The 25967-nt window shown below is 43.2% G+C and overlaps 1 protein-coding gene across 4 annotated transcripts in view; it reads right to left on the bottom strand.

Annotated features, from left to right (window-relative positions):
• Positions 1-25967, bottom strand: part of PPP2R2B (protein phosphatase 2, regulatory subunit B, beta) — a 402097-nt gene that overhangs the window by 56463 nt on the left and 319667 nt on the right. For all 4 annotated transcript variants that reach the window (XM_005885985.2, XM_005885986.2, XM_005885984.2 and 1 more), the window contains 2 exons: positions 13545-13722; positions 1897-2061 (listed from right to left, as the gene is read on the bottom strand). In XM_005885985.2, coding sequence (XP_005886047.1) covers positions 1897-2061; positions 13545-13722 — 343 coding nt within the window. The remainder of the gene's footprint in view (positions 1-1896; positions 2062-13544; positions 13723-25967) is intronic.

Below are 25967 nucleotides of genomic sequence, written 5' to 3'. Positions count from 1 at the left end.
CGTGTCAGAGGTGACACACAAACTCATTTTTTTGGTTGATTTTTCTTTGTTAAATGGCATTTAAATATATAAAATAAATATCAAAAATATAAGTCTTTGTTTTACTATGGTTGCAAATATCAAAAAATTTATATATGTGACATGGCACCAGAGTTAAGTTAGGGTTTTTCAAAATGCTGACACGCCGAGCTCAAAAGGTTCGCCATCACTGGTCTAGATCAGGGGTGGGCAAACTTTTTGACTCGAGGGCCACAATGGGTTCTTAAACTGGACCGGAGGGCCGGAACAAAAGCATGGATGGAGTGTTTGTGTGAACTAATATAAATTCAAAGTAAACATTATTACATAAAAGGGTATGGTCTTTTTTTTTTTTAGTTTTATTCATTTCAAACGGGCCGGATCTGGCCCGCGGGCCGTAGTTTGCCCACGGCTGGTCTAGATCCACAATATCCAATAGAACTTTCTGCAACGATGAAAATATCTTAAACATCTTAAATCTGCACAATCCAATATGGTAGCTACAAGCCACACGTGCCTATTGAACACTTAGTAGATAATCTGAATTGAAAATGTTTTTGAAGACTAAGTTTGAAAAAAATAAAACATCCCATTAACGATTTTTAATTATTATCTCACCGAAGCTCCATGACAAGCCCATGAGGTGGATGTTATTATTCTACCCATTTACAGATGAGAAAACCAAGGTTCAGAAAGGTTAGGGAAAGTTGGACAAAGCAGACAACTAACCAGGGGCGAAGCCTGGCTTTGACCTGGGTCTGCGGGAGTGTAGAAGCCACACAACTTATAAACCACTATACATGGGGGACTGACCACTGCCTCCTAGGCACCTTTACTCTGGGGAGTTTTCTAGAAAGCCTTCCTGCTGGCTCCAGGCCAGCCTGTCGACCACGGTGCTGGCCTTGAGTGCCAGCTGACATTTGCTTTACCTGCTCACATCGGTCTGAGCCTCAGCCCCCACTGGATTGGAGCTGCTGTGCTCTGTCCATGCCCTGCAAACTCCAGCGTGACCAGAGGGCCTGTGACTCTGGCTGCCCTTTCCCCTCCCCCTTCTCTGAAACCTTCTTCCGGTGCCCACTAGAACCATCGGTACCTCTAGGATGCTGGTTCCCAAAGCCGCAATCTCTCTAAGAAGCCACGAACCCCTCCCTCCAGCCACTATTCTTTAAAAAAAAAATTGAGATATATTTGACATATATCATTATACTAGTTTCAGGATTTGATATGTGTCTATAATGCAAAATAAACACAATAAGTCTAGTTAACATCCATCACCACACAGTTACCCATTTTTTTGTGTGTGATGAAAACTTTTAAGATATTTTCTCTTAGCAACTTTCAAATATATGATATGGTGTGGCTACTTAGTCACCATCCCCAGATGCCATTCTTGACTCCTTGTATAATCTCAGCCTCCTGCACAGGCCAGCAGGTCCTGGTAGCTCCTGCCGAGGTCTACCCAGAGCCCACCTGCCCCTCTCCGCTTCCCCGCCACCGCCCTGGCCCAGGCCATGCTCAACTCCTGCCTGGATGTGGCAACAACCCCCAGGGCTCTCCCCTTTCCGCCCCTCAGGTTCCTCTGCCCACAGCAGCAAGACTGATCTTAAAACATAATTCAGATCATGCCACAACGTTATGTGACAGGGCTCATGCCTTATTCATCTCCGCAGACCACAGCCTGCAGCGATGTTTGTGGGATTGAACGTGAGGTTTCATCTTTATTGAAATACCCACCGTGGAGCTGACACCGAGGCAGGCGGACACTGGTACTTTCTTTGCTCCCAGCGAGTCTCATGTAGAAAAGGAGATCAGCCCTCCCCCCGCGTGTCAGGGCCAGTGCCCCGCCCCTCAGCTCTGCGCTGGCTGACGGCTACTCACATTTGGTGTGCCTGTCACACAGGGCCGACGCCCGCATGTCGCACAGCCGGATTGTCCCTTTGCTGCTGCTGTACACGAAGGTGTTGCAGTGATGGGGGTGGAACTCGGCCGCCGTGATCACCTCCGTGAGCTCCTCCATGTTGGCCGGCTTAATGTCCACGATGTCTGGCACCGAGAGTCAAGGAGCGGACGGGAGAGGTGTGAGTGGGGAGCAGGAGGTGGCGGGGAACAGGTTAGCTTGCACCACACACGATGGGTCCTCACCAAAACGCTGTGAGCAAACAGGCAGGTATTATTGGTCCCAGGCCGATGAGCCCAGGGTCACCCAGTGGTCGGAGGCAGCATGGGAACTCGGGTCTCCCTGGCCCGTTTCAGTATTTCATCCTCCTAACATGTAGAGCGCACATCAAAGTTACCTGCTCATGCAACTGTGCAAAAACGTACCAAGCTGCACAGACTTCCATTTCTCCTTTTACAACGGTGGTTACAAAACTCATCCCAACTAAATAACTCATTTTATTGGAATCTTTACCCAGACTCCTGCGCTATAAGTAAAATCTACAATAGACTGTAAATCATCTTCTATGAAATCTCCGAGATCTTCTTTAATATGATGATGATGATGATAATAATAATAATAGCTGCTACCATTTATTGATCACTGTGCAAAGCACATCAGGTACTTTATCTCATCAATTTTCTTATCCCCATTTTCCAGGGGGTGGAAACGGAAGCTCAGAGCATGTAAAGTAACTTGCTAAAGAGTGACAGTTCTAGGATTTTACCCCAGGCGCAACATTTGTGTTCTTTAGTAATTATGCAAAATTTCTCTTATTGAAGATATGCAGGGGCTCAAGTCTCTATAAGCTGTGATTTGCTTTAGAGCTTGTGGGAGTTTAAGCATCAGAAAGAAGCCATCCAGTGGTATGGCGAGATAGTTTTAGCCTCCTATGGAATATATACCCTTAGTTTATCCTTAGTTTACCCTTTGTTTTTTATTGTTCTCAGGTTTTTACTTTCTGGTCAAGAATTAGTATACAGCTATTCATGACCACATCCTTGTATACGTCAATGAACCACCTGGCTTTCACTAATGAAGGTGACTAACAGAAACACCTTCAGTAGGGTGTCTGGCACGCATGAGGTGTGTGGGTTTAGGTGGATCCCTTCATATCCCAACTGAGAGCTCAAGAGGGGTCCTGGGTGCAGGCTGGGAGGCGCCTGGCTGGGGACCCAGCAGCTTCCTGCGAAGGAGCCGGCCTTGTGATGTGGATGCTGTTGTACGGGAAAGCTGACCAAAAGTGATTCCCACTTTTCCTAGACTTGACAACCTTTGAGCCACCTTTGTGACCTTTGGCCCACCTCTCTATCTGCAGGTTGTATTTTTACATCACACTTTTTCTTCAGATCAACTTACACCGACTCACTTTTCTTTACTTAGCCTTGTCTAAGCAGTAACTCAATATTCATAAAATCATGGGTGCAATGAGCTAGTTACTTCTTTTTTTCCATCTCCACCTGATGAGGTGCAAGGGGGTGGGGTGGGGGTGGCGGGGAGAGAGAGAGAGAGAGAGAGAGAGAGAGATGTGTGAGAGAGGTGAGAGAAAACATTGATCAGTTGCCTCCTGTATGTGCCCCAACCAGGACCAAACCTGCAACCTTTTGGTGTACAGGACAACGCTTCAACCCAGCCGGGCAAGCTAGTTACATTTTTAGTAATACACATGAAAATAAATGCATAACAATTAAACTCAAAACTGTTGATGTGTGTGAGTTTATGTATCTGGTTTTGGAAAACACTACTGAATTGACAAGCGATAACTTGATACCGACTATCCTATGGGACTGGCATGGATGAAAGTCCTCTGTTTTTCCTGGTTAGTAGCATAGCCCCCTTCTTAGAGTTTTGATGAGGTACAAGTAAATGCACTGGTATTGTTAGTTACCCCAACACCAACAAAGTGCTCATCTATTATCAAACATCACCTCTGCTCCTGCTACAACAATCCCAGCACGCCAATTTGTTGTAATAAGGGCTTTGTCGTTGGCTCTGCTACTTCCCCTTCAATTACCTCTTATAAATCCTGTTGGGTTCTTTCTAAAATTAACTTGATACTGAACTAACATTATATTTTACTACACTTGCCCCCACCAAACCCAGGTGCAAGTATTACTTGGGTCTCCAGAGCTTGTGGGTCCCCTGGATTCATAAAATACTACCTTTCCACTCAACTGCTGCCAGAGTTATACCTATTATTTCAGTCAGCCCCACACCCTGGGGAGTGAGAGTCCATGCCCCCCAGAACGAGGCCCCGAGCTGCAGCTCTGATGTTCTCACCAGCCCCTGACCCACTCCCTGGGCTTGTGGCCACAGCATGGGGTGCCGTGAGCAGAGGTCAGTGTTCAGCTGTTGTCAGATTTCATCTCCCTCCAGAAAGAGCCTCCAGACCCTGCTGTGCCATGAGCAGATTTCTCCTTTCCCAAAATAGGACAAGAAAACCTGCCGTCAGCTTTCTCGACCTCCTCCAGGGTAGCTCTAAACACAAGAGGCACTGGAAGGGATCTTTGCTTTGCTGTGTGGGAGGGGAGGGGAGGTGCCACATCCATGGTTATTTTTTCTCACCTAAAAATAAAGCCCGAGTCGGAATGTGTGAAAACGAAGCGCTGAGACATATCTGGGAAACCAGCAACACGCACCGCCATCAAGAGCACCTTCCTGGGAGGTGACCACTGAGTCGGCCGCGTCTGGATCCAGCTCTCCGCCCCATCCTGGGCCGCGACGTCTGCCCATCATCCCTCATCCTCAAGCACCTCCCTTAAGACTAGAGTGCTTGTTAGGGTCTGATTCTGTGGGGTCAGGGGGTGAACTGTGACTCTACTCTTTTTAACAACCATGACGATAAGGACGAGGAGGAAGAGAATATCAACCTGCAGTTAAAGATGATCAAATGGACTGTCCCATTTAACCTTCATCTCAGCCTTAGGAGGTCAGTACCATTAATAGGCCCATTTCCAGCAGAGGAAGTATTGCTGGAGGTAAATTACTCAAGGCCATCTGACCAACAGGGGGAGGAGCTGCATTTGAACCCAAGTTTGTCCAACTCCAGAACCTGGTTCTGGACCACATGCCCCCTCATTGCTGGGGAATGCCCCCCCCCCCCCAAGCCAGCCCTTCCGAGTGTGGTGAGTCTGTCTCTGTTGGACTGCCCCTGGCTAATCTGGGAGGGAGCTGACTTCTGCTCAGGGCCTGTGCTCTCTTAATTCACTGTCCATTTTGGGGGCCACATTTTTCAGAACCACAATTGGGACACAGCATCTGACCTAGGATTTTTGTGTCCTATGATGTGATAATTTTTTTTTTTTGAGCCAGAAGTTGGGACAGAAACACGGTAAGGGATTTCCTGAATTGTTTATGAGGGAGAATTTGCTCAGTTCTAGAGACATTTGGGAGAAGGAGCCCAGTTACCAAAAATTCAATGGCTCATGGGGGTGATGGTAGGGTGTCTTTCACTTCTGCCCGCCTAGAAACCCTTACACTATTGTAAAGGGAGACACACACCTTCGGTCTGTGTGGTTTTGCCCTTCATGTTGGGGAGGGAGGAGAAAGGACACGAGCAATGCACAGCTCCCTGTATTATCTTGAACATGGGATGATGCATTTTGACAGTCAATTTTTTCTTCCCCATCGTCTAGAGCTCTCTATCCAAATTATTTCCCTGTTGTCCCAAAGAACTAAACGGCAAAAGCAAAACAGAGCATTGGCTTCACGGATGATACACAAGGCAGACAGCCAACAGATTGCTATTAAATTAACCCTGGGGCTTGACAGATCTGTTCTTCCTGACCCCGACTGCTTATGGCATTCCGTATTAATGCTGAGCTGGGGCAAATTACGTCTGCTAACAAAAGGGGTTAATCTCCCTCTCCACTAGGACTCTGGAGGCAGCTCCGAGGACAGGAGGGGGCACAGCCAGTTTGGCAGCTGAGCTCCATGCTTGGAAGGCAGAAGGTGGGAAGGTGAGGCACCGCTGTGCCAGGCAGTAGCCTAAAGCATCATTTAAAATAATAATTGAAGACACCGGGAGGTCACCCCTTAAGAGATCAGCCTAAAACAAATAAGAAGCCAGAGCCATAAATCACCTCAGCAGTGGAATGAGGGAATGGAGAGGGTTATGGCAAGATGCTAAGGGGTAGCAATGGGGCTATGCAAAAGTCATTTTCTTAAGCCCAAATTTGGAGGAAGCTTTCTGTAAAAAAGTCTGCATTTGCAATACAACATTAAAAAAGATTGACAACAACATACGTATACATATATATACACATACATATACACAATAGGGGAATAATACAATTAGGGAATTTTGATTTATCTCACTAAATCATTTATGTAGTGAAATTCCAGGTCAGTTAAAAACATAGTATGAAAAATTCTATCTAAAGTATGATCATAATGTTATTTAAAAATGTATACTCTGAAAATGATGAGTTGCCTGGTATGCTACCAAATGTTAGTGACAGTTCTATCTGAGTGGGTCTATCAATTTTTTCTTTTCAATTTTCAGTTATTATTTTCTTTTAATAACGTAGTGTTTTAGGATGGGAAAATATATTTTCTACGTTTATCTATCCATCTATGTATCTATCTCTCTCTATATAATTTTAGGTGAGAAATGTTAGATACAATATATATACAGTCTGTCCATAGCCACATAAAAGAGTGTGTTTGTGTGTGTGTGTGTGTGTGTGTGTGTGTGTGAGAGAGAGAGAGAGAGAGAGAGAGAGAGAGAGAGAGAGAGAGAGAGAGAGAGAGAGAGAGAGAGAGAGAGAGAGAGAGAAAGAGAGAACAGACAGGAAGGAAATATAGTTATTTCTTATAGGGCCGTGGTCGGCAAACTGCGGCTCGCCAGCCACATGTGGCTCTTTGGCCCCTTGAGTGTGGCTCTTCCTAAGTCTTAGGAGTACCCTAATTAAGTTAATAACAATGTACCTACCTATATAGTTTAAGATTAAAAAATTTGGCTCTCAAAAGAAATTTCAATCGCTGTACTGTTGATATTTGGCTCTGTTGACTAATGAGTTTGCCGACCACTGTTATAGGGGAATTAGATTCCAAGGTAAGCATGTAAGTTACCCTTTAGTGACTCTAGCTTGTGTCCATTCATTCATTCATTCATTCACTCATTCCTCCACACATTTCACAAATGTTCACAAAGAATCAGCCAATACTCTTCTGGGTGCAGAGAACACAGCCTAGTACATGTAGCCTATATTCTAGTAGGGACATGGTCACTAAACAAGGTCACTAAATACCATATACAGTATATTAGATAGTGATAACTGCTAAACAGAAAAATAAAGCAGGGAAGAGTGTATGTGTATGTGTGGGGGCAGGGTGTGTGTGTGTGTGTGTGTGTGTGTGTGTCCCAGATTAAACAGGAGAAGGCTTTCTGGGTAAATCAAGAGTTAAAGTTTTTCCTTTTATTTTCTTATTTTTCTGAGCTCTTACAGTTGAGTTAGCTAGAATTTAGTTAAAATTGTGATGTAAATTCCCTATATGCATATGAAAGCTAGGTGATGAGGTTATAGGTCATTTTATAATCCCTACAGTAAATGTATATTATTAAATAAAGACAATCAACATTAAAAAAGTAGTTTCCTTGGCTTAGAACAGTCCATGAGAGAGATGGACACCAGGAGCCTCATTTCTATGGGGGAAAGTTCAAGATGATATTATGATAAGTACCATGATCATAACAAAATGGAGTCAGGAAATTTGGATATAATTTTGATTCCAAATCTATTTTGCTCAGAGAACTTGGGAAATTCATTTTATTTCTCTAGGTCTCTCTCTCTCTCTCTCTCTCTCTCTCTCTCTCTCTCTCTCTCTCCCCCCTGGTGTTGCTTCTCTGGTTGAACCCTGATCATTATCATTATCCCCACCCTCAAGATGACATGGGATATAATAACAGGGGTGGAGTTTTATATCTTGGCATTTCCAGTGCACAGTAAATGCTCAATAAATGTTTATGGATTTTACTTTAATTCCTTGTGACTTAGCAGCCTCCTGTAGGGATATGTAAAAATGCAGAAAACCCACAGTATGTCAATAGGCTGACATGCCAGGCCTGTAGAGTGTGACTCATTTAACCTGTGGTTTTCTTAGAAGATAATGAAATCCAAACAGCAAGGTAAGACCAGGAGGCTGGAGAAATGTTCCAGATACTAATTACTGTCAGTACCATGCCTTCCCTCTGTGCCAGGCACTCTGCTAAGCATTTTACATGATCACCTCATTTAATCCTCACAACAACCTTACAAGATAGATGGTGGTATTGTCTCCATGAACTGATGAGGAAATTGAGGTTCAGAGAGATGTTAAACAACCTGTCAGTGTCACACAGATCTTAGGAGAAGAAGTCAGATGCAAATCCAAGTGAGTCTGACTCCAGAATCTGCATTCCCAACTATTCAGCTATAATGAGCTCCAAGGGAGCCCAACAAGCCCAGGAGAAGTCTGCAGAGCCGCGTTCTTGCCCTTTTTTCTGACTCCCTGAGGCTCAAAGGGCTGGCCCGGTGGGGTTGGGGGTGGGAGAAATTCCCAGCCCCATAAAGCCCTAGGTCTGGCCTCAGAGACAGAGTCTCAGCAGCCACAAAAGCAAGGCACCAGGCCTGGGAAAAGCCACCAAAGCTGCATTGAATAGGGAAGGAGGGGCTGCCCTGGCACACACAGGCCACTGTGCTGGATGTGTCATTGGAAAAAATGCTCTCCTTTTATGCTGAAAGCCAGTCTGAGATTGACATGCACATTTATGGATAAAAGCACAGCAGCCACAAGGGAGAGATTTGTACTAGGCCTACAGCTTCCCTCAAAGCCTGCCTGGCAGGTTCTCACCGGATTAAAAAAGGCTGCTGTCCATGGTACTAAGGAGTGACAGCTGAAAGCCACCAATTGAGGTTACATGGTCCCTTGATCAGGTAATCAACCCACAAAGGGCTGATTCACAGGGCTGATAACACCAAGGTCAAAGATGAAGTACTCCAGTTGGCTTCTCCCAGAGAAATCCTCTTTCTCATGTCCAGAGGCTGGACTTCTGCAGAACTCTCCAGTCTTGCTTGCACCATGTTCTACCTCACTCTGTGGCCCCTAGTCACAGCGGCCTTCTTAGAGTTCCTCCAACACACTGTGCTCCCTCCTGCCACAGGACCTTTGTACATGCTGAACCAATCTCTCCACACCTCTTTTCCAGGTTAACTCACACTCTTCCTCTTTAAGGTCTCAATTCAGTAATCAGTCCCTCAGCAAAGCCTTCTTTTATTCCCTAGTCTATAGTAGGTTTTTAAAAATGCATTCATGGACTTATTTCAGTTTGTAGTTACAGATTCAATAGTCTGATTATTGGTTGCAAGTCATTCTGAAAGCAGACAGTTTGTTTCTTTTCACTTGCATATCCCCATAACTTAGTGTAGTGTCTGGCACAAAGTAGGTGCGCAGGGTACAGTTGTTGTGGTCAGTCTTTACTTGTACTCGACATGCATATATTTAATAGGTCCCATATTGGACTGAGGAAGAGCCCAGTTCAACTCATGCTTAGTCCTGAGAAGAGAGTTCAAAGGATTCTAGGTATAATGTAGTTTTTGTAAAGAAACAATATATTTTTATAGCAATTTTTCTGTACTGTCCTAAAAAATCACTTATCTAGAAATGAGTTATTATTGTCCTGATGAAGTTAACCCAGTAAGGCCAACATTTGACCACTTTAAACCAGAACCTGTCACGCAGGGACAGACTCACTGTGGATGGAAAGGAGAGAATTCAAGACCAGGTGTCAGGAGGCTAAGAATGCCTCACTTTGATATGGTGCTAAACACAGGGCTCTGAACCTCAGAGATCCTGCAAGTACCTGGTAACTAGGGTAGAATGAGCAACACTTTGCAAAGAGCACCCCACTGCGGAACCAGAGGAAAAGTCTAGAATTGAGAACTTGACCCAGGTAATGAATTCAGCAGAATTCACCATTCCAACATTCAACTTTCCTGTTTCTTTGTCCTCTCAATAATAATTAGGATTGTGTTGGTCCCTGTTTATGAATAATTTCTTTTTTTTAAAATATATTTTATTGATTTTTTACAGAGAGGAGGGAGAGAGATGCCCTTGACCGGAATCGAACCTGGGACCTTTCAGTCCGCAGGCCGACGCTCTATCCACTGAGCCAAACCGGTTTCGGCTATGAATAATTTCTGAGCAAGGTACTGCCCTAGGTATATCTGTGTGTGTTCATATACACACAATCAATCAATATTAAAAACACTCACAAATTCTCACAATCCTGTTTGATAGATCTCCTCTCTACACGTCATGAAGTAGAGGGTTGGATAAGTTAAGACACATGTTAAAGTTTGCACAGCCAGCAAGTAGTTGAGCTGGGTGAAAACTTCAGGCTGGTTGGACTCGAAGCCTGTGTTCTCAACCATAATTCCAATGTCACACCAAATGCTAGTCAATGGAAGTTAAGACTTACAAAAAACCATATCACAAGATCACTTGTTTTACTTTTCACTTAATGATTATCTTTACATAAACATACTTTCTAACTTAAAGGAATTTTTCAGTGCCTAGGAAATCAGAGGCTTGATAGTTGTATTTTATACTATTCATTATCATAAATTCGTAATTATGAAAACAAAAATAGTCCACCTAGTGCTTAGACGACTGTGCCTACCACCTCAGTGGTACTCATGCCATGCTGTGGGAACCCCGCACCACTCCATCCTGAACCATCGGGCATTGGAGAAATGGTGCTAAACGACACAGGATTTAATAAGACCTGCCTGGTGGTTGATGTTTTCCTGAGGCTGTTTTGAAAGGTGGCCACTTCCTACCCCAGCGGTGGCTGCACTTCAGTGACGATGAGCAAAAGGGCCTTGGTTTGTACATTCTGCTCAGTGCTTAGGGTGGTCTGGTTGAAAACAACTATATAGATATCAGTGATCATCACTCTCATGATGACAATGATTATTTTACGTATGGCTGCTTTAAGGGTGAATGACACAGTCTCATTTGTATGCTAGCATCTGGCAGGCTGTCTGACATCTGCAGAATATAACCTAAGTTGTGCTATTAATATTTCCCCTTTGCATTCTCCCCAAGGCGTCTGTCTCCCCAAATGCCTCAAGAAACTTCCTTCCCCTTGAAGGCCTAGAGGCAAACTTCAGAAAACGTGTCATCTAGATTGGGGACAGCAGCAGCTCCGAGTGACAGCAGCTGAGCCTGAGCAGATTTCTGGCTCTTGGAATAGACGTAAAGGGAGAAAGGGAACCACCACCCACACTCATTCTATTAGCAGCTGCACTTCCAGGCAAAATCTGTAGGCAGCTTCTCACAGGCTCAGACAGTATGTGGAGGTGGCTCTGTGAGCAGCAAAAGCTGCCAGTCATGGTCCTGATGGCCAGTTCTCAGTGTCTCCAAAATCACCTCTACCTGCTTAAAACGGCCTTCCCTGAAAAGCCTTGTGGAGCTATTGAACACTCACCAGGTCTTTTTTTCTTACACACATGTAACTAAACTACATTTTCCAGCCTGCCTTGCAGTTAGAGGTAGCCATATGACTCACTTCTAGCCAATGGAATGCACACTATTTTAGCTTGGCTCATAGGAGCCTCCCTAGTGTGGTCCACCACAATCTTCTCCCTTTGCTGTCCTGATGCAGATAAACATGATGACAAGATGAAAGAAACCCGAATCTCTGAATTGGAGGAGTCAGTCTGGTGATGGGGATAATCAATATTAGACTTTACAAGAGAAATAATCTTTTATATGCTTGAGCCATTACGAGGATTTATTTTATATCAGAACATTCAAAGCTTTACTCTAATTATTAGAGTCTAATATCTTCTTAAAATAAAATTTCCAGGTTAGATTTAATAATCAGCTATTTACTAAATATCTCCACTTGGAAGACCTACTAATACTTCAAACTTGACATGTTCAACCCAAATGGAATTTCCAATATGTCAGAATGTTCCAGGTATTGGGATACATAAATGGATCATATAAAGTCCCTTTCCTCATAGAATTTACATTCAAATATGGGGAAATACCAAATACATAAATAAAGAAACAATTTTAAATAGTGATAAGTGCTCTTGCGATAACAGGGATAGAGGGTTATTGGGGGCTACTTGGGAATTAATGGAAATACCTCTGAGGAGGTGGCATGAGATTGAAGTCTGAATGATGACAGATAGTTAGCCATGTGAACTCTGGGGGAAGAATATTCTAGAAAGAGGGGACAGCAAATGCAAAGCATGAAAGTAACAACAAGGTGTATCTAGGAACAGAAAAAAAATTAGTTGGCTGAAGCAGAGTGAATTAGCAAAGAGTGATATAACAGGATACCACAGAGGGGGCTGGGTCCAGATTGTGTGGCATCTTCCCGTCCAAGGTAAAGAACTTGGATATTATTCTATGTCAATGGGAAGCTACTAGAGTGTTTTAAGCAGGGGAGAAATGTTACCCAGATTACATGTTGAAAGGTCTCCCCTGTAAGGGAACAAGCATTTGTAAGACAGCAAGAAAGAAGGAGACCATATAGATGAGGGCAGTCACACAGGTGAGAAAACAGTGGACTTTACTAGTGTGGCTGGTAGGAGTGCAGATGGAGAGAAATGAGTTGCTTTGAGATATAATTTAGAGGAAGAAAAGGTAGGGCTCAAGGGTAGATTGGGTTGGAGGTAGGAAGGCTAGTGAGTGAGAAAAAGAATATTGACTCCTACATCAGTTGTTCAGCTGTTTGGGTGGAGAAACCATTAACTGAGATTGAGATTTTCAGGTTTGTGGTGGGATGGCTCACATGACACGTACTGAATAAGTGTCTGACTTGAATTATCAAACAGAGGGTCAGTATAGTGCAGTAAAAATACTGGCTCAGACACTCACTCAGCAATTTCCTTTACTTCTCTAAGTTTTAACTAAACATGAGCTAATAATACTGGCCTTATGGGGTGGTCATATCAAATATACCCTTGGTGGATAGAGATGGAAAAGAAGAGTGATGGGGACTTGAGGATTGCAAATAAAGTTTGGTTTTTGATCCAGATGTTGGTTACACACGTGTATTCTGTCTATGAAAATCCATCAAGCTCTAATATTATATGTGCACATCTCCAAATGAGATTCTATACAAAAAGTTCCCAGTGCAGTGCTTAGAACTCAATAAATGGCAGCCATTATTATGATACAATAAAAATCATGATGCATACCTGCGGTCCATGCTGTCCAGACAGGCCATTGAAGAATACTTCAATAAGAGGAAGAAACCCTTAACTGAAGTCTAGGGTCCTATCTTATAGTTGATAAAGTCACATCTAGTTTTAATTCAAGACACACAAATGCGTCTGTATGAAGGAATTGATTCAGAGTTCCAATCCAGAGCTCGTTCTGGCCCACAACTTGTAACTCAATGCTTCCCCAATGTTGTTAGGATGAAAGAGCGCCACAGATGCCAATGTAATTTAAAAGACGACAGTTTTCCACAAGTGCTAGGTGTTTAGTTATGACAGCTCCTTTCATTCCACTTTTGCCCAAGCCTGCTCTTACCTGAATACTCCTAATTCAAGCCAATTGGTTATTGGCCCCAAGGAAAGGATACTAAAACTTTGATTGGTTATTTCAAAGTTCCATAGGTTAATCCTCAGGTCATCAGCTGACATGTAGGTTTCATAGTCGCTGTTGACCGATATGGAGTTGATATGATATGTGTGTGCGTTGGCAAATACTCTTCGCGGGGTGGCCTCCACCATTAGGTCCATGGGTCTGAGGACAGGCACCTGGGAAACAAGAGAAATACATCCTTTTAGGACCAACGCTCTGCACTAGGAAAAGAGCAAGCATGTTTATGTCCCTTATGTTCACACATAAAACCATAAGCACATCAGAAAGAGCTCCAAGAGAAGGAGACATAAATCACGCTGTTCCTGTTCCCTTCTGTTTCTTTTAGTTTTACTCTTTTCTAAAAAATGTCACCATCACTTAGGCCAGAGAGGTTAAGTAATTTATGTAAAGTCACACAGCTTGTGCTCATGCCTGGCACTCCTCGTCTCTGGAGTCTGAGACCTTAGTCGCTCCATATTCTAGGCCCTGGAAGAATGCACTTGGGACATGGGAGACTAAATAGACATGTCATGCCAGTGATTTGTGCTGTGATGGAGGTCAGTAGGCACTGTCCAGGCAATGTTGGTCAGACAGGTCCTGTGTCAACCTGGGGAGGTCAAGGGAGCTGTCAAAAAGGTGAGACTACTAAACAAGGCAGGACCTGAAGGGTTTGTGGGAATCTACCAGGCAGAAGTGGGGGGTGGGGAGGAGAGAGCTGTGCTCTAGTCAGAGGGTTCAGCTTGTGCAAAATCTCTGAGGGGAGAGTGCAAAGTATATATGGGTAAATGTGAGACTCCTGTGTTCTGGGCCTGGGAGTTAGTGATTAATTATTCACTCAATAAATATTCACTAAATCACTCCTTTGTATCAGACATGATGGAAACCTGAGTTGGGTAAGGGGGTAGAGAATAGACGGTGTGCTAGTGAGGTGGGGTGGTCATAGAAGGCCTCTCAGGGCGTGGCATTTGAGTATAGGCCTGAATGCAGTGAGGGAGGGAGCCATGTTGCTCTCTAGGGAAGAGCATTCTAGGCAGAGGAAACAGCAAGTGCAAAGGCCCTGGGGTAGGAGCATGCTTAGAGTGTAGGAAAAACAGTGAGAGAAGTGAGGAAGGAAGGATTCTGGTAGGAGAAGATGTGGGCTCACAGTCAGGGCTGGATCACAGATGTTACTGGGAATATAAGGAAGGCTCACAGAGTCCCTGGTAGCTGTCCATTACTGACCCCCCTTCCTGTTAAGGCATTCCCTCCTTCTTGTGTCTCTTCCTTACCTCTCCACCCCTTCTGTCTCTCCCCACCCCTTTCATTCTTCCTCCCTCAGCTTCTTTCTCATTATCTTTGCTATCTCCCCTCCTGGGAAATCCAAGATCATCTTTCACTTCCCAGAACCTATTTACTAACAAAATGAATGTTGCTGTCACATGGCTTATTTGGTGACCACGCTAGCGATTCTTCACAATTTTCCACAGCAGCTACATGGGTGTCGGCCTTGGGTCAGAGAAACCCCCTTCAGGCACACAGTGAAAGCTGAGCTGCATCATGGAGCCCCCCGGTTTAGATGATGTCTGTGAAAACGCACAGCAGGGAGAGGCTAGAGGTGAGGACTCAAGCGCCCTCCTGCACTGACTCTTCATAGAGGAAAAACAACAGCTGTGTTTCCCATGGCAACCTCCAGCGCCCCAGTTAAGTCCACAGATTCAAGGCAAGACTCTGAGAGAGGGAAGATGGCCAGAAAGGAGTGAAGAACAGAAAGAACATGGAGTTGGAGGAGGAAAAGAGAGAGATGGCCATCTGTGGAAGCACGTGATAGATTTGTAGCTGTTCAGTAACCTTGGGCAAACACTTGAAAACCAGGGTTAAGTACAATCAACGTAATCAACATTGTGGGGTCTTTTAAAAAAATGCTCTCAATTTAAATCCATGCTTGCTCCATAGCTCCTTGTCAGAGTTCAACAGCTGTTCCCCACCACGCTCCCTAAATAACTGAGATTACTTTATATTGAGACTAATAGGATCTGCTAAAGTCATGAGGTTAGGTGGGCTCCATGTCATCAATTAGGAAATACATACAGGAATGTATGACCTCACAGTGACCCCCAGATAAAAACTTCAGTAAACATTTATTGAGCATTTACTACATGCGGGCCAGTCACCATACAGAGTATCCTGAAGAAGCTTAGGAAATACACAGCCCCACACTTCTTGTTCCTTTTCATAACCAGCCCCTTTGGGAAGCTGCAGCGTGGCTGTTTGATGGAGAAAAGCAACAAGAGAGCTGTCCACCTCCTCCTGGGCACCAGGAAACCCGGCAGCGGTGCTCTGGGTCCACAGGCTTGAGGCCTGGTGGAGAATATGGGCACCTTACACTATCCCATCAACGGCCCTAAATGGAGAGCAGGTAGAGAGGCTAGATAGAAAGTTCCAGAGTCCAGCCTCACTTCAGGTTTGCCATCTTGCCCTTCCCTGGGCTTCCTTCAACGAACATCCTTCGTGACTCTCAATGACAATTACTGTGGTTTGGAATAAAGCCAAGAGCTAAACAGCACCAGACTTCATTGTCAAGGAAGAGAGAGTGAGTCACCTTGCAAATGGGGGCAACATCGGGTCTGGCTTGTCAATATCCCTGTTCCAAAGCAACACGGCTCAGCGGTACCAAGCAGCCCTTTCAAACAGGCGTATGTGATGACGTCCTAAGGACTATCTGAAACAGTTTTAAAGGAAACTTTCCCCATTTCTAACTTCCGTACATGTTTCTTCCTAAAATCAAATCATCGAAGGAGATAGCCACAGCCTAGGTTCTCCTGCCCTTTGCAAAAGAATGACAGGAGGCCGACCCTTACCCATCCGGAACCTTACTACGGTGCACTGTCCAAGATATAAATACTTCTGGGAGGGACAATTGGGCGGTACCGTCAATCAAGGCCCCACAAATGCCCCGACCCCTACCTCATTATAATATGAAATTCTAATAAAGTTTTACTTTTTATGTTTAATCATTACTTGTCAGAATTATATGTCAGTGTTATTTCAGTGAATTGTGCTCTATTAATTTTAAAGAAATTATATACACAAAATTTTAAACTCTTATAGTCATATATACATGGGAGGAAATTCTATTTGTTGTAAAATGATCAAAAAAGCTCCTAACATTTCTTTCAGGGGAAGTATGTTTAAATGGAAATGCATGTTTAAAGAAGACAAAGGAGGAATATAAGGTTCTTTTAAATAACTTGTTCAGATATTTTTTTTATGGATATTGGTGGGTATCTAGTTATGATGGTATTTAAATTTCTTTGCATGCATTAAAAGGTGATATAACAGTTTTATTCCTAACTGCCTATGTTCCATATACTCGTAAAACCACATTCTCTGTAACTACTTAACATCACAACGGAAATGCTTATTTGCCTATATAAAAATGCTCAGGAAAGTACACGGCTTTTCAAACTTCTTCTAGGGGGTACACAGGTACAACATGTGAAGCTGTGATGGTGTAAGAGAATTTTTGGAGCCAGCAGAGCTGGGCTTGAATCCTGGCTGGAGCACTTACTGGCCACATGGCCTTGGGGTGTCACTTCCCCTTTCTCCATGTCAGTGTTCCCTTCTGCAATGTTAGAGAGAGCAACTCGCTCAGTAGCTTTGCTGAGAAAACTGAGCACAGGGCCTGATACAAACCATCTAACCAAGAAACACTGATGGAGAACTTACTCTGCCACAATTATGCCAGCACTTTTCCATGTTATTAAATCTCCACAATGACTTTAAGAGGAAGGTACAAATACTGTTCCTACTTTACAGATGTGGATCCTGAAGCAAAGAAGGTCATGACACTTACTCAAGGTCATACAACCCCTAAGCTGTGGAGCTGCCCTTGAACTTGGCAATCTGGCTCCAGCGCCTATGATAACTGTTATTAGAATTTGTACCATTAACTTCCAATTATGGAGAAATGGTCCCTTTTGAGAGATTGCCTAGGGAAGATTTTTCTGACTTTTTTCTATTGGCTACGGGGTTTAGGCACCCCTTCCATCCAACCAGGGAATTCTGACATGATTACAGAACGTAGCAGTAAGTTCTATAACAGCCTCTCTAACATAGCATCCCAACATTGTATCCCTCAGGAAAAGGGCTAGTAGAATGATTGGTCACTGGGTAGCAATTAGCTACATTGAGAAAAAAACAAAGCAAGCTGCTGGCTTTTCTGGTTAGGAAAATAGCTTCTGTCCACACACTGTCAGGAAAACCTTGAACAATATGGTCGTTCATCCAATTATCAAACCAACCTGGGGGGCAGAGTCTGGCGTTGCGTGTACCCATTATTAAAGGGTAATTCAGTGTAACAAACCACATCGAGTATGTACAAAGGCTGTCAAATAAAATAAACCACTAACAAATTCAATTACTTCCCATCTTCAGTGGGAAGAATGCCAGTCATTTTTCATTTTTTAAAATATGCATCTTCATTCCATTTTTTTAAAAAAACACACACACGAAAAGAAGCATTTCAAGGCCTTGTGCTGTCTGTACTGAGGTTGCGTTTCTAGAGGCACATCCCCAGGTCCTGGGGTGTCTCCTCTTGGGGAATTAATGAAGCGTCAGGGAATTAACAAGCATCAAAAAACATGTTCCCTCCATGGATCAATGGTGGATGGAGTTCAAAAAGCAGGCGTGATAGGTTGGCTCCGGCTTCCTGCCACACATCCGAGCTGTTGTTTGCAGAATGAAACTGCCACTCAGCAGCACCGCGCCAAAACACCCGGGAAGCCCATCCAAATCATAGACCTTTCAGATTTCCCCGATCACACCCTTCACCAGCCTCAAGAGGCCCTCGGTTCCTTCTGTTACTGCCTTTGTCACAGAGACGGAAATAAGCCTGAGAGGAAAACCCCCTTCAGACCAAGCGAGGCTTTGTGCTTCAGGTTCTTAAATACCTTACAATGATATTCTTTCACTCGACAAGCATTTATTAAGGGCCAATCACTGCTCTAGATGGCACATGACAGAGTGAGCGAAACAGATGAGGGCTGGCACTTATAGTCTCATGGGGAGGAAAGGCATTTGTGTCTCAAGGTGGATATATTGTTAGAGACTTTGACTGATGCTATAACGAGAGGTAGGTCCGTTGCTTCAATAGAGGAGAAGATATTGTTTCATTTGAAAAGGTAGGGGCTCTAATTGACATTGGGTACATTGTTTTGGAAGAAGTGACAACTCACCTTGGTAATCCTCTAAATCAGTGGTTTTTAATGGGGGGAGGGGGGAGAAGGGAGTTTTGCCATGTGACAGTCTGGAGATATTTTTTTGGTTGTCACAACTGGGAGTATGCAACTGGTATCTAGTGGGTAGAGGTCAAGGATGATGCTAAATGCCCTTTGATGTATAGGACAGCCCTCAGCAACAAAGAAGTATCCAGCCTAAAATGAATGTCAACAGTTCTGAGGTTGAGAAACCCAGCTCGTCTAAATCTAGGGTGGATAAAAGAAACCGAGTATTAACTTCCACAAAAGGTAGCAAAAAGTGCCAATTCTTGATCATAAAGATGTTCTGGATTTAAAAGTATATACATACATACATACATACATACACACACACAAATATATATAGGATTTAAAAGTATATACACACACATATGTATATATATATATATACACACACACACACACACATATATACACACACATAGAGAGGGAGAAGTAGGGGGAAGGGAGACAGAGATAGAGTCTTACCCCCTATTTCCAGCTATAAGAACAACACGCTACCCATAAAAACTGCCTGGGGAATTGATATATGTTTTAAAAACCCAGTGCAAGATGGTTTTTACAGCAGACTAACAATTTTATGCTCTGTATCTTTGGCTTCTTTTGGCTTCTCTATGGAAAGGAGAGAAAAAAGGCCTTCTCCTCAGAAGATAAACTCGCCATCTAATTAGCAGCCCACAGCAGCCTGCAATTCTGCCAGCTTTATCTTATTTTTTCTCCCAGACACTTCCATTTTCTGCCAACTTTGTTATTTCTCAAAACGTGTTTCCCTGTCCACTGCCTTTCCTGTTATTTCCCTTGATGTTCCACATTATGTGATGCCACAGGAAAAAAGGATTCATCTTAAAACATACCAGTAGAGGAAAATTTTGAGTAATGCTTATAGGTGGGGAAATGGGGGGGGGGGCGTGAATGGAAAGAGACAGTGGTTTAGTTTTTGGTTAGCTTGGTTAGGATTAATCCCAAAATTGTTTTTGTTTTGTTTTTCAACTGCTATTGATGAAAGCATTTCTAAAATCTGTCTGCATACATTTTCCTGTTAGTGATTAGGATAAATATCACTGAAAATTTGGTGACCAAACATGGACAAGACCTCAGAAATAGCATATGACATTGTGTCATTTTTTTTCTTTTTACTGTGGAACGTACAGAATCAAGAAGATAAATATAGCCCTAGCTTGTTTGGCTCAGTGGATAGGGCGTCCGCTGGCAGACGGAAGGGTCCTGGGTTCGATTCTGGTCAAGGGCACATGCCTGTGTTGTGGGCTTGATCCCCAGTGGGGGGTGTGCAGGAGGCAGCCAATCAATGACTCCTCATCATTGATGTTTCTATCTCTCCCTCCCTCCCTCTCTGAAATCAATAAAAATATATTTAAAAAGAAGGTAAATATAAAGTTGCTATCAACTTCAAGAATCTTAGAGATGGAAGTTGTCTAGGAAGTCATTACATGAAAAAGGTGTGGATGCATACAAAGATGCATCTATCTCTAAGAACCTTGAAACACGACCCTTTTTAGATATGAATAAAGCTATATCCATAGCTAAATGGTGTCAGTTCTGCCTTCCACCAACAGAGGGCAGTAGTGATTACTATCATCACTCTGATTTAGGACCAAATTGACATATGAATGACCTTTCAGAATAGCTTGGTCTGGTTCCCATCCCTAGATGCACATTAGAATCAAAATGTGGCCTCTTATTAAAAACTATTGCCTGGGCCCCACCACTGCTCTGTTAAGTCAGAATGCCTGTGAGGTGGTACCCAAGTACTGGTACTATTTTGAAAGCCCCCTAGATGACCAAGAGCCAAGGCTGGGAGCCAATGAATCTGCGGGGGCAATGGGAGGGTTTCCATAGAGCTCTTAACAGTGGTTATCCTTTGGAGTATGAGATTATATGAGTTTAAAATTATTTTTATAGTTTTGTACTGACTGAGGTTTTTATGTTACGCCACCCATAAAACTCCATTAAAAATAAACATAAAAAGGAAATCATTTATGGACGATAAAAATGACAGAAAAGGGGTTACTATTTATAATATACAAAGAGTTCCTAAAAATTGATAAAAAGACAACTCAATAAAAATATGGGTAAAGGATATAAACAAAAAATGTAAAGAAAGCGAAAAGCAAATGACCAGGAAATATGTAGAAATATGTCCAACCTTATTTGTGGTCAAGGAGATACAAGTTAAGATGTTTTTAATCTTAATTTTACAGAAGATTAATTTATTCATCTTTTCATCTTTACTTATTAAAAATGGACTACAAACCAGTCACTGTTCTAAGTCTTTTATAACCATTTATTTTAATACTCACAGGCACTCATATGATACCTCTTTTTACAAATGAGGAGAACTGAGACACACAGCAGTTATGTGTCTTAGCTGAAAGTCACATAGCTAGTGTTTGCTGGAGCTAAGATGGGTCCTTGTGAATTCTAGACAAGAGTGTCCTTGCCCTTAATCGCTACACTGCTACCTTCTCAGTAGTGTCTCTGTTTGGAATGGGCAAAATTTACAATGATTGGTAACACCCTATCCTGGGACAAGCATGGGCACTTGCTGGTGGGAGTATGAATCACAGCAAGATTTTCAGAAGGTAGTCTGGAAGTAGCTATTAAAACAAGATAACATATACATCTGTTAATTAAGCAAATCCTATGTTAATGGAAACTATCCTACAAAAATATCGCATAAGTTTGCGATAATCCATGTTTGAGAACGTTCACTGCAGCATTGGTAGTTACAATTGAACTGTAGCAAAATCTGGAAACAACCTGAATGTCTCTCAATAGGGGAATGACTTAGTAAGTGAGAATGTGCCCATACTTGAGAATATCTGCAGCTACTTCAAAGAAGATGAATTGGCCTGGAGGGATGTTTATATTAACGAGCAGATAAATGTGTATAGTATGATCTCAATTTTGTATAAATAAGACAAGTCATATTCATTCGTTAATGATAATATGTCTGGGATCCCTGGCTGGTCGCTGACTGCCTCTCTCTCTCATCCTTGTGTAGCTGCAGCTTCCAAACCCAGGAAAGTGTGGGATATGTCTTACCGTTGCTCCCTATAGTCACCACAGCACCTAATGCGTAGGGGGGCTTGCTACTCAGTCAAGCATAGGACATTATCTATCTCTTTAATCCTCACAACCACCATGAAGCAGGAAGCATCAGTGATGGGGAACTCGTTTATCAGATGAGAACATCAAGGCACAGGTCTGACAGGAGGCCCTATCTACCCCAGAGAGCACAAAACTGAATCCTCAGTTTACCACCCCGGCTGAGATCCCCTCCAAGGCTTTTCTTCCATTGTATCACCTGACACTGCTATTTAAAGCCCATTTCCTAATCCTGGTGTGATCAGAAAAGGATCACGTGACTCCCAGAGTAATCTCATTAGCTTCTGGCTATGTAAAGGGGGAAATGTAGAGGATGGAGGCAGGTGCAGGTGGGGACTGTAGGACTGAGAATTAAGTGAAATGATAAGCAAAACAAAGGGAGAGAATAAAGAGAAGATTTCACTGGAGGTTAAGAGAAAAACGAGCTCTTTTTTAAACACAGAAGGAGAATGTAAGTGGCGAAGAAGGAAGCCAAGCTGTGGAGCTTGGCAGAGGGTCATTTATTGATCGACAAGTGAGAATGTGCCAAAAAGAAAGGCGTAGAGCAGGAAGATAGTTTGCTGCCGTTTTCACAATGGGAGACGTCCAAGGAGGCAAGGGATGTAAATTTCCCAGGGGAAGAAGAGTATGAAGTAAGATTCTTATCTTCAAGTCCTCAAAAGGCAAAGCACTGTGTTTTATTGGGGTTTTTGTTTTTTAAAAAGCTTTGGTTTTGATGTTGAACTAGGATAAAACCACACCGTTGGCCTTCCATACTGTCAGATACCTGAAGCTGTTTGGGGTTTAGGAAACTGGGACTAAATATTCCTAAATCTCATAATGATAGAGAGGACCCAGATTTCCTCAGGGACTGGGCTCAGTGGTTCTCTGTGGACTCTCCCAGGGAAAGGAGGAGAGTCTAGAATTGGGGGCAAAGGACCAGCTTCCCAGCAAGGATACTGCTGGAGCGTGTGTGGGTCGATGCCTCAAAAGACATAGAAAAGTAAGCAGCGTTGTCCATTACAGGTGAAAGTCACATTATCCATCCTGACAGGGGAAAGCACAGGCAGAAACTGAGATAAATCAGGACAGCCAGGGAAAACAGAAACCATATTATGGTTCAGTAGGTAAACAAATAAAGATGGCAGACGAACCTCCCTTCCTGCATAAGCAGAAGCGGTTTGGAGTGTTCCTTCAACACTTTCTTGTTAATTTCCAAGTGTTTGAAGGACTCGGACTCCAACCGCTTCCCAACTATTTATTTTTCCTTCATGAGCACTCTCTTTTTAAAATGACATTCTGTTCAAGATATATTTATGGGAGTATGCAAATTTATTTGGTTGTGAATTATAGGATATGAGACAAACCCAGCTCTTGAGTTATGGCACCAAATAGAGGGAGTCATTTTTTCCCCTTAATTTTACTGATTTTGATTTTAGAGAGAGGGAGAGAGAGAAAGAGAGAGAGAGAATCATCAGTTTGTTGTTCCACTTAGTTATGCATTCATTGGTTGATTCTCGTATGTGCCCTGACCTGGGATCGCACCCACAACTTGGCGTATTGGGACGATACTTTAACCAGCTGACCTACCCAGCCAAGGTGGCATTTTCATTTTTTGAGGTTTCGGATTTAGGCAAGCTTAGTTTATAGACTGCTTAAATGTCGATCTCTCAGCATATACGGTACATGCAAATGCTGCTGCTCATCCATTTTTCCTTCTTCCCCAGAAGGGATTGCTGCCAATAAAGCTCATCTGCCTGAGTTATGGCCTTTCCCTTTGGATAATCAGTGAGAATTATGCAAAGGCACAGTGTCGCTATCAAACAGAAATAGAGAGCAAGCTAATTCCACCTGATCATTTGGCCGGGCACATCGTTTTGCCAGAATCTCTCTCACCACAGATGCTGGCAGGATGGTTTCCATAGAAAAGCAGTCCAATTAAAGGGGGAGTTTCTGGAAAGTCAATTTGAGTGTCCAATGGTGGATGTGCATTTGCGAATGTCAACTGGGTTAACAATGAGCTTGTGCTGGAAGACAAAAGTGGGACTTTTTTCTTAGTGGTGAAGACAGAGGAGAAAATATTGAGAGAACTTTTTTGGTTGTTTTTATTTAAGGAAAGTGACCTACTTGGATGGTTTTTCTTCAGTGCTAACAGAAAATAAAGACAGAAGGTCTAACATCTGACAGTGGATCCTTTAATCTAGGCAGAGAATTCTGCATTTTTGATGACGAATGGTTGAAGGTGGAGAATCTATAGGGAGATTTGCAACCTGGAGTCCAGAGTCAGTTTTTAACGACTTTCCAGGCAACTGTTAATGCTATCATCCCAGAGCCACTCACATGAGACTTGGCCACAGCCTCTTCCCTCTGCAGGAGTTACTACTAATTATACAACTTCTTAGCTCAGTGAGAATGTGAGAGTTCACTGTCTTTCAAAAACAGGTATTGCAGGGTAGGAACACACTCACTCAATTTATCCAGAGAGACTCAAATTGGTGATCTATTCTCCAGTATCTCCTTATCTGTACTTACAGAATTTTTTTAAGAACTAGAGGCCCAGTGCATGAATTCATGCATGGGTGGGTGCTGGCTGGCTGCCTGATAGGGGCCTATCGGGCTGGGCTGGCTGGGGGTGTGGGGAGGGGATGTGGGAGGTTGGCTGGCCGGCCCTGCCCCTATTGGGGTGTGGGGTGGGGCCAGCTGAGGGGAGGGGTCATGGGCGGTTGGTGGGCCAGCCCCACCCCCTGGTTGAACTCCCGGTGGAAACTCCTGACCCAGGGGACAATTTGCATATTAGCCTTTTATTATATAGGATCACTCATGGGAATTTCCTTTAGGTCAGAAATGTGAACTCATTCACTAAAGAGTCTTAGATATTAGGATTAATGTGTTATAGGCAAATTGGCCATATGATCAAGTTAGAAGTACTTTCTTTCTCCACTAAGCCAAACCAGTCAGGGCAAGAAGTCCTTTCTTTCTCACTTGTCTTCATAGAACTCTATGCTTCCATGAAAAGAAGCAACTGGGGTCTACCAGTTGTCTCTCTGCTCTGAGCATTCCTGATTCCCAGCTTGAAGTCAGCTATTGTTGAATGGTAAGTACTAAAATCAGATACTGTGCTAGTATTATTTTCTGATAAGTCCTATGATGTATGTACTTTATTGATGATAAAACTGATACTTTGAGGGCTTAAATAAAAGGCCCAAAGTTACACAAAGACAGAGCTGGGATTTGCACTCAGAACTGTTAATCTGGATTTTTTAACCATCACACTAGACTCCAGAAAGGTTCCAACTGTGGGCTTTCCTCCCTACCCGAGGACAAGGAGAAATAAGCCAGCCTCACACATCTCTTATGAATAAGAACCTTTTGCTCACACTTTTTGAACAAACAGGAACTTATTTTGTTTATTTTGAAGTATCCACGTGACTCATTCCTTTAGTGCCCATATCTCTCTGGGTACTGTCTTAACTCACATTTTGGGTTTGTTCACATAAAATATACTGTATTTCTCTTCTGGGGAATTTTAACGGGCAGCTGACATATTTTGGGTTGTGCTGTGACTGCAAAGATAATGCTTCCCTTCAAAACACAGGATGGTGGAACAGAAGAAGGACTCCTCCATCAGTGGCCTGGACACACATGGTTCCCCTTTACGTGGGGGCCACCAATCAAGGCCCCTTACAAAAGCTCTGGGAACTGGGCTTGACTGTCTATCCTGGAGAATGACCAGCTTGCCCCGTTTTGTTCACTCTGCCTCCAGTGGCCCACAAGACAATGTTTCTTGCTGCACAAGCTCGTGGTTTGGGTGTACTTAGTACTGGGGCTTCTCCAGCTGGAATCGTCCAGGCTCTCACATTTTCCTCACTACTTGGTATTTTATTGAATATAAAATGCAATGAAAATTTGGGCATTATCCAATCAATTTATGCTTTTAAACCTTTACTGAACATTTTCTGACTTGCTGTCCTTCAATCTTTTTTTCAGTTTCATGATTTTTAAAAATGTTTTTATTATTGATTTTAAAGAGAGAAGAAGGGAGAGGGAGAGAGAGAAACATT

Source organism: Myotis brandtii, unplaced genomic scaffold, assembly GCF_000412655.1.
Source record: "Myotis brandtii unplaced genomic scaffold, ASM41265v1 scaffold95, whole genome shotgun sequence".
NCBI classification, from domain to species: Eukaryota; Metazoa; Chordata; class Mammalia; order Chiroptera; family Vespertilionidae; genus Myotis; species Myotis brandtii.
This window is presented reverse-complemented; position numbering and strand designations above follow the sequence as displayed.